Consider the following 9,330-nt stretch of genomic DNA (forward strand, 5'->3'; position numbering starts at 1 on the left):
TTTCTCTGGAGGCTCCTAAAATAGAACAACGAAGCGTTTGGATGGAAGCTTTGTGGATGGATGCCCTTCTCACCTTCATGCTGTTTTTTCACCATCCCTTCCCTACTCTCTGCCTTCCAATGGCTACTCTTCAAATCATGGCTCTGTTTAGCTGAGTTGAAGTGGGGAAAGAATGAACATTTTTGCAATGGTGATTCTTTTTCATTATAAAAATCTGCAGAAATGAAAAGCACAACTGTCAAGCTTGTGAACCGTAGGCTAAGACTAGTGTCCCCACGATCTGCTGCGGGACTGCTGAGACCAGACAATAGCCTGCCCATCCCCGTCTCCCAGCAGGGTCCGCAGTGGTAAAACCTGAGTGAGATGGGAGGCAGGAGTGGGTGATGGGAGGTGTGGGGAAATGCACTTTCTGAGTCACAGAGGAAATGGGCACTTCAAACTGCGGGAAGGCTGGGCCTCAAGACAAAGGAGGTGACAGCTCTTGTTCAGCTCCCTTCCCAGTTCCTCCCACGAAGAAGACAAGACACAAGACCAGGAGTTGGTAAAGCAGGAGGTAAAGTTTATATACAAGAATATAATGTTTATCTGAAATATTTACAGTGTTGGTTAAAGCAGTATTTTTACAACTTTTTCAGGTCAACTACTATGTATATTACAGGTAAGCTACAATGGTTTAATTTGCAAAATTAAGTAAAAAAAGCTTAAAGTACTCGGGTCAATCATAACATCAGTCTGTCTTGCCCTTTATTTGAAGAACTCATGCTACGGTGGTTAATGTGGTTTTTATAAATGGAAGTACTCTACCTGGAAATGCAAAATGCAATACATGCTAGAGTTGTAAGTTCCCAACAGGGATGTAAAATGACAGGTGAATCGTTATAAGACTTAGGTGCTGAGTGTCAGGCTGGAGCTGAGAGAGAAGTTGAGATAACAGCCAGCTTTATCTCAACTGGGTTTTGGACCCACAACAGAAAAGTGAAAGTTTGGGCCACATAGGAAAGTAAAGCTATTTGCACATTATGGCAACCTCAGCAGAAAGTGAAACTCGGTTGACCCAAACCAAACAACCAAAAAAAATAAAACCCAAGTCACAGTTGCACGTATTCAAAACTAGCTTTTCAGTGAGCTATTTTAAAACTTTATAAAAATCTTCGTGATTTTATTAGTTGGAAGATTTCTACAAGATTTGGGTGGGTTTTTCCTTTATGTGAAAACAACTATTTGTTCCTGAGGCCTCCTGGGGCCTTATAATTCAGAAAATGCCGGGGGTGCAAACGTGCAAAAGACAGGGGAGAGCCGCTCCAGGCTGGGGCTGGAGCTGCAGGGACTGTGCTTGGGAAATGAGTGCTGAGGTCCCACAGCAGAAGTGGAAAGGGTCAGCAGAGCCCGGGGGATGGCCCCGGGACTAGCACTGCAGCTTGCGGATGCTGCGGGAGATGCGCTTGAACTCTCTCTGCCCCTTCTGCCACCGCTTCACAGAGGTGATGACTAGCTCTCCGCCCAGTTTCTGCCCCATGACCAGGTAGGGCGCATTGATGTCATTCATCTCCTCGCACGTGCACTGCAGGCTGTCTTTGAGCCACAGCACCGACTTCTTCAGGTCCCTCTCGGACACACCGTTCAGCTTGTAAATGGTCTTGCTCTTGGTCTCCAGGATGATTTTGGTATCTCTGTTGATGTAGGTGATCTCCTTCACTTTTATTTTCAGTGCTACGAAGACAAGAGAGGACAGAGTGATAAGGAGGGAACACATCCCACTGCATATTTGTGACTCGGCTTGGGAGAGGGAAGAAGAGCTTCCCAGGGCCGATGGGACTGTCAGGGGCTGCGGGTAGGGGGCTGGGAGCTGAGGGCAGCAGGTGGCTCCATTTCTAAAGCCTCAAAGGGTTTGTCAGGCACTTTGTTTCAAACCAGCCATCCTTTAAAAACTCTCTTTGCGGGGACTCAATTGACTTTTCTTCCTTGCCCTTGTGTTCTTGTGTTTGTACGTAGGCTGCCTGTGGTGTGTGCTCTCCTTGACAAATGACTTTCCCGATTGGAAACTTCAGCATGAAAAGAAATGCCTGACTCTTAGGTGAAACACGATCCTTCTGTGGCCGTAAACGTTAAACTCAATTTATTACGTCGGAGAGGTTTTTGGACAAACCTGTAAAGAAATTATATCACAAAATCATTGTTTTCTAAAGAACAAACTACAAGGAAGGAGAATTGATCTTACAGCTGCATTTGATTTGGTAAAGTAACTCAGAAAAAACAGCCAAGACGCTTTTTAAGAGCACAACATGTTTAGCTGTAAAAGTGTTTTTCTGAAGACCTCATCCTCATATGCTATCATTTGCCCGTCCGAGGCCAAGGCGTTTACAGATCATATATGTACTGTTTCCAAGATGAATATGTAGACTCATTAGAATGCTAAGACCAAACGTAAGTGGTTTACGATAAAAGACACATTTTATAGTCATGAACAGTATGCTTTGGGAAAGACAACCCTACAAACATACATGCTGGAGTTAAATTTCAAGACCCCATGAGGCAGGGAAAGGATAGAATTTTAAGGTTGGAAGGGATCATCCAGTTAAAATCTCCTCTTGGTACACAAAGAATCTGAAATCCAGAGAAGTTTAGTGACGTAACATGAGGTCACCCAGTTAGGCTGTGCCCTGGCTGAGTCTAATTCTCAGAACTCTGGTCCCCAAACCTCCTCCTGTAACACCACTGTGATCTCTTAGGCAGAGTATCAAGTTTCTTGTCCTGGTTGGTGCATTAATATGCCCACTGTAATGTGTCTTCAGACCCTTGGTGACATTAACAATTGTTCCATAGAGATGACATGCAGGTGTGACTTCCTGACTCTGATGGAGCTTAATGCATGGTTTAAATTAGTAATAGAGGAAGAGGTTTTTTGTGTGTATATCACTGTTCTGGAAATTTCTTCCTCTTTCTTTCTCTCAGAAGGAGAATTTGACTAAGCATGGCTTTTCTAGTCAACCAGGAAATGGCTGAGGCTCAACCAGGTAAATCAAGGATACTGGGACTTGGCCAACCATTGTTTGTCTGATACGCATCTGGGCTCTAGTACTGAGTTCTCAGGGTTTATCATGAGATAAGCCACATGGCACTGTCACATGGTCCTACGGCCTCTGCCTAAGGGCTGGGAGTGGGGAAGGTATATGGTGGGAGAAGTGATTGTAATGTTACCTGGAAGCCTCATCCACAGCACAGACAGAGCATGTGTGAGATTTCGCCTGGTCAAATTAGACACTCTTGAGCTCCAAATATCAGAAGAACCATCACTTTTAACAAGGGGGGAGACTTATTACTCATCTTTCTCTAGCTATGAAATAACCAACTTTGTAAGAGTTTACCATGGGAAAACTTCAGACATTTCCTCCCTGGGTTTTCAGCTGGGACCAAATAGAGGGAATTAAAGCCCTCAAATAACTTTTCCTGCCCTGCAAGATGTGAACGGGGATGCCACACATGGCAGGAGGCAGGGGTGTTGATACTGTCTGCTCCAACAATAGGCTGCATACAGAGGCAGTTCTGGGCTATTCTTTCTTCACCAGTACTTTCCCCACTGTAATAAGGAGGTCTTCTCCATCCTCCCTGTACTCCAAGTGCAGTGGGGAGAGTGTCACGCTTTCACGGATGATTCAGATTTCTACCCTTGTTCCTTCTACCCTGTCATTACTCCCCCAGAGTATAGAGGCGATGTGGAGAACCACCTATAAACCAGTATAACACGCACCCCCTACAATTTAGGTTCATTATCCCCTTTGGGACAAATTGAATGTGGAGAAATAGAAAACAAACTTGTGAGGTATCTGCACGTGTGATACCTTAAGTGTAATGACTTCCATGTTGTTTTGAAAGGCTCTCTCCTCTAAGGAGAGAGAACGTTGAACACACACACACACACACACACACACACACACACACACACACACACACACACACACACACACACACACACACACACACACACACACACACACACATTTCTTTGGCCCAGGTCTTGATACAGCATTCTTAGGAAGGAGGTCTTCCGTAAGGTAAGCCACAAAGCAAGCAGGTAATGTGTGTGTGTGCACGTGTGCTCTAATTTCAACTTTTATGGAGCTCCACTGAACTTTTTCATGGAAGTCAGGAGAGTGATCTGTACTAAATCTAGTGCAAAGGCCATAACTTGTCAGAAGAAAATGATATTTTATATACATTTTTATATAAACTTTATTAAAATTATATTAAAAAATTCTGTCCTTAATCCAATCCTGTAGCATGGAAGCTAAGAACCGTGTTTTGGGCAAGGCTCTGGAGCTTTAGGGCTGCTGCTGCCAACATGCCTGGCCCTCTCCTACTTTGAGAGTTGTATGTATTAGAATATAGACATTTGAAACCCTATCATCCATCTGTGGCTCTCATTGAGGGGAAGGACTGGCTAGGACTCAGAGTTACCTCCTTCCTTTCCCCTTCCTCAGCTGTTTGAATCTTCTCCTATAGCTACGGCTGTCCCAGGACCTGCTAAGGTTAAGCCCAGGACCCTTCCTGCAAGAGACCTGGGGTTGTAAGGGGCAGCGATTGGGTGGTTTCCAGTTTCAGGGACCTGGCCAGGTCTGAGATTTCTGGGCTGGCGAGCTGTAAGGAGAGGGTGGGAGGGCAGTCCTCCACAGTGGGCGCTGGAGTGATTTCTCTGTCTCCAGGACTTAGTTGAGTATGTAGAAGTGTTCATACAGATCTGTTACAGTCTGTTATTGTTTGCTAGAACAGGGACCACATCTGTTTACCAGTAAATTCAACCTTCTGCCTGAATAAATACTTTTAAATACCAACCCCTCAAACACACCCAAAAGTGCCTGCTCTTGGAATGGGAGGAAAACACGAATGTCTCAGGTGTCTCGGCAAAGTTCCTGGCCACCCCCAACTCCTCCCCCAACACAGCACTGATCTGTGTCTAGCTGGCTCCTCTGCTCCCCTTGGAGGGCTGAGGACACAGATGAGGTGCTGCTGGAGCTCTGGGTGGACAGTCTCCAACCCTCCTTCCTCTTATAGTTCTTTCTTAAGGGGAATGACCCGCACGCCGTGGAACTTGGGTAACATACCTCGCACATTATTTACTGTCCTCCAGAACCTTGTCATCACGGCACCTTGCATGTATCTTGCCAAGGTAAACTCCTAGCTTTATTGTTTCTTCTTTTTAAATTTAAGGAAACTCTCCCCGACATCTTATTAACCAGTACCTTGGATATACTCACTGATGGTGGAACATGGGAAGCAGAGCATCACGGGTTACGAATAACGTAAAAATATTTGTTTGGCACTGGAGTAAATTTCAATTTTTGGCCAACTCCATGCCTTGAATCTGTTTTGCTGAGGCTAATATTTACATGTTCCCATCCGCTTAGACACATGTTAAGTGACTAAAAGAGAACATGGTCCAAGATTATGCTTGTTGGCAAGAAAAAGCCATAGTGAAATGAAAAACGTGCCATCGGAAATTCATAATTTGATTATTGCTTAACAGAGCAATGACTCTCACCTAAAAAGATACAACTCGATACAAGATAGTTACATAGGGAGGAAACTAGGATAACACAGATGATTAGCTCAAGGAAAGATGAGCTGTGATGATATGTCACCCAAACTTTATCTAGTAACATCTTAAGGAATTGTACCTTTAAGTTGTACTGGGCAATAAAACTTCTGTTGTTGGTGGTGTATTACTTACCAAAATCATTTTTACAAAGAGTTTCCATTATGTCGTTGTCATCTTCGTTTTTATTTTTGCAGGCTTCGCATACCTTTGGAGCTAGAAATGTGAAAAGTTAGTAAGTTTGCTTAAAACGAAACAGCAGGTGGCATTTCTAAACAACTCACAGGGGCTTATTCAGGCAAGAGTAGCAATTGTCCTGTAAGACCCCAGCTTCTGCCTCATTTATGAAAGAGGGACCACTCATTCCCAAGAGAGTCTCCCATGCCTCCCATCTTTCTGACAGGCAAAAATGCCCACATGCTGTGTTCCATGTATGACGATTCCCCAAGCAAAGGGCGCCCTGGTGGAGTGTGCAGGTGCAGCCACGGGTAGCTGAGACAGGCTGCAGCTTTTCACTCTTCCTCCCACTCCTGGGACAAACTCGGTCTCTGAAAAAGTTAGTCCCAAAGCCTCTCTGAGGAGAAAGCACCAAAAGACCCTTAAGGGACTTTGGAAAACTAGCAACCACAAACTACGGCCAGAAGATCGTCTTTCTGAGCTGCAGGTCACTGGTGCAGCCTGGCCTCTGCTGGGCTCTTCAGCTGACCTGTCTCTCGGGGGAGTCATTTCAAGATATTTTCAGGTCTGGACAGGGCGGGGTGGCTAGCACTGTAAGGCTCACATCTGGGTTCTTCCCCCTTGGAAGCACACCTTGCTAATGACTATAGCCTGCTCTAAATGGTTCTGTATCACCTCGTGCTTTCTGCCAAGTTTGTGCTTGAGTTAAGCAGCATTTATTTCACTGTTATCTTCATCCCTGGTGCAGATTCTTCTTGCCTCTCTTTGCCTGTTTCAAACTCTCGAAAACAAACAGACAAAACAACAGCAACAACAAAACCCAAACAAACAAAAACCCAAAGCTTCTCCTGAAGCCAGTGAAAATCTGACCAAACCCAGGAAGGTGCACTAGCACAATCATGAGAGAGCCTGCTAAAGGCTCCTCTAAAAGAGTCTGATTCCTTGGGAAAAGGGAAAAAAGAAAACATTCATTTTCTCCCACTTATAAATGTACTAATGCTGTCTTTAAAATTTAGGTGAAATTTCATTAATATGAAACTGCGTTTTCGCAGGGAAAAAAGAACTATATGACTCATTTTAGAAGTTATTTATCAAATAAGAAAAAGCGCAGAGCAGATTTTGAAACACGTAAACTTTTATTTTGAAGGGAGAAATGACTTTTTCGAGAAATGTAATATATAATGTGGGTGGGACTGTGAAAAACAAAAACAAAAGCAACACACATAAAACTGCCCTTAACTCCTCTGTCTCAAACAAAATGAAACTTTTCCAATTAGGAGCTCTAGGAGTGTATATAAAATGTTACTAACCTGTGTTGGTTGGTCTGTGGTATATGTTGGACAAATGTTTGAAATATGCCAAACATTTGCAATAAATTATAAATCTAACCAATAAGATGATTGCAAACTCACGGTGCCTGCCAGGAAAGATTGCTAAGCAACTTTGCATTTTCTTTAACTAATGATGGCTGTAGGAAAACAATTAGAGATGGAAAGGGAGATGCTGGTGGAGCCCTGAAAGGGATTAGGAAGCCCCCTTTCCATCCCGGGGGAACCTAAATCAGCTCAGACACATTGTATATGTTTTCCTTTCAGGAAGACTATCAAGCGCCCATGAGGTTTTCATTGCTTTGATGGTTTCTGCACAGGAACTCCCCCCCTATTTTCTAAAAAACTTGGGAAACTCTCTTTTGCACGATTTCTCCAGTTAATTAAAACCACTCCTAAGATAAAAGCTGATTAGTGATAGAAAAATGATTCCTGGAGATTCCCTTTGTGCCCTCTTTCTTGGACCTCTGGGCAGTTAACAACCAATGCTCAATTTTCAACACGCATGAGCCAGTCCTGCTTTTTATTTACAAAGCCTAAATCGGCAAAGAACAGAGAGTGCCTTAAAAGATTATCTGTTTGCACATTTTGGCGATCGTGCCTGTAGGGAATGTCCCTGTGCCTAGAATCCTGCCCAGTGGTAAGAACGTGCTGCGTGAGGCTGAGGCCAGCGTGCTCTGGCCAGGGTGCTCACCGCCAACTCCTCCTAGCAGGACCACTTCCAACACTCTCAATTGCGGCCCCCGTGCTAGCATCTTCACAAAGAATTGTACATATTATCTACACGGGAAAGATCTCTTCCAATTCTGTTTTCTCCCCCCACCCCCACCCCCTTTTAAACTGTCCCTAAGAAAGAGCAACTGGTACAACTCGGGAAGAGAATGAGAGACTTGGGTGTGTGTTTGGGCGGGGGGGTATCTCAGATTTGTCACGATGACACACCAGGGCAAGGAGAGCGTCTGCCCTGCCCGGGACTGACACCCCCGGCGGGGAAGCATCGGGATGGGGGGCGGGGGCCGCGAGAACACCCCCGGAAAGTCTTAGCGGAGCTGGTCGGGGGGGTGTAATAAGGAGGAGGGCTTACCTTCCTCGGTGGCCGGCAGGAGGTGGTCGCTGCTAGCGAGGGGGATGCAGAGGTCGTTGTCCTGGGGGAAACGGTCGCACTCAAGCATGTCGGGCCAGGGGAAGCCGAAGGCGGACATGACCGGAGCGCAGCGGTCCTTCACCTGCACGCAGAGCGAGTGGCACGGCTGGATGGTTTCGTCCAGGTCATCGAGGCAGACGGGGGCGAAGAGCGAGCAGAGGAACTTCTTGGTGTCCGGGTGGCACTGCTTCATGACCAGCGGGATCCAGGCGCCCGCCTGCTCCAGGACCTCCTTCATGGTCTCGTGGCCCAGCAGGTTGGGCAGCCGCATGTTCTGGTACTCTATGCCGTGGCACAGCTGCAGGTTGGCCGGGATGGGCTTACAGTTGCTGCGCTTGTAGGAGAAGTCAGGCTGGCCGAAGAAGAGCCCGCGCGCGAAGCCCAAGCAGCAGTGCGAGGCGAGGACGAGCAGCAGCAGCGACCCGGGACCCTGCGGCATCGTGGGCGCGCGACCCCCGGTGGGGCGGAGGGAGCCAAGGCGGGGAAGCGCGAGACAGCAGGGGCCGGGAGCTCTTTCCGGCCCGCTCGTTGCGCTCGGCGCGGCTCGGGGCCTGGGAAGCGGGCGGTGGGAACGCCGGGACGCCGGACGCGCGGCCTGTGGCGGCGAGGTGCTGTGCGTTCGGCTCCGCGCAGCAAGTCCGCGCGCAGCTCCAGGGGGCTCCGACCCGGGGGAGCAGAGTGAGCCACTGCTGGGGCCCGGCCAGCGTTTTCTTGGCCTTTTTTATGCAAATCTGGAGGTGGGGGGAGCGAGGGAGGAGCCAGTGGAGAGTAATCCGAGGAGGTTTGGTCACTATTCTCTGGGTCTGGTTTTCCGTTGAGAATGCCCCTCACGCGCTCCCTGGAAGGAAAGTCTGGCTGCGCCCCACCGACCCCTGTTCCCCCCGCCCCACAGGATGCTGCCAAGCGCGCGCTCTAGGACTGCTGTAAACAACAAACAAATAAATAGACCAGCCTGGCAGCTGCGCCCCAACAGTGGGCGTGCGGAGCACGGGCTGCGGGAGATAGGGGGACGTGACCAGCGGCCTTGTCGCCAGGTCCCTGAGGGAACGCGCTCCGCCCCAGCGAGGCCCGGGCGTGGGTTTGTTTCACCC

The 9,330-nt window shown here is 47.5% G+C and overlaps 1 protein-coding gene across 1 annotated transcript; it reads right to left on the reverse strand.

The window, feature by feature from the left end:
• Positions 1–538: 538 nt before the first annotated feature.
• On the reverse strand, positions 539–8,939 carry SFRP2 (secreted frizzled related protein 2). The gene is made up of 3 exons (XM_060147144.1): positions 8,180–8,939; positions 5,726–5,806; positions 539–1,710 (listed from the first exon to the last, which is right to left on the reverse strand). The coding sequence occupies exons 1-3, from the start codon at positions 8,676–8,678 to the stop codon at positions 1,406–1,408; spliced, it is 885 nt and encodes a 294-aa protein (XP_060003127.1). The 5' UTR covers positions 8,679–8,939; the 3' UTR covers positions 539–1,405.
• Between the last annotated feature and the right edge of the window lie 391 nt (positions 8,940–9,330).

This window comes from Lagenorhynchus albirostris, chromosome 4 (genome assembly GCF_949774975.1).
Source record: "Lagenorhynchus albirostris chromosome 4, mLagAlb1.1, whole genome shotgun sequence".
Taxonomy (NCBI): Eukaryota; Metazoa; Chordata; class Mammalia; order Artiodactyla; family Delphinidae; genus Lagenorhynchus; species Lagenorhynchus albirostris.

What these genes read in the sequence shown, in the direction of transcription:
- SFRP2 (XM_060147144.1), bottom strand. Translation starts at nt 8,678, where the DNA reads ATGCCGCAGGGTCCCGGGTCGCTGCTGCTGCTCGTCCTCGCCTCGCAC. An exon ending in CCTGCCGGCCACCGAGGAAG is followed by an intron (nt 5,807 to 8,179) that starts GTAAGCCCTCCT and finishes TCACATTTCTAG; the next exon opens with CTCCAAAGGTATGCGAAGCC. An exon ending in TCTTTGTAAAAATGATTTTG is followed by an intron (nt 1,711 to 5,725) that starts GTAAGTAATACA and finishes TTGTCTTCGTAG; the next exon opens with CACTGAAAATAAAAGTGAAG.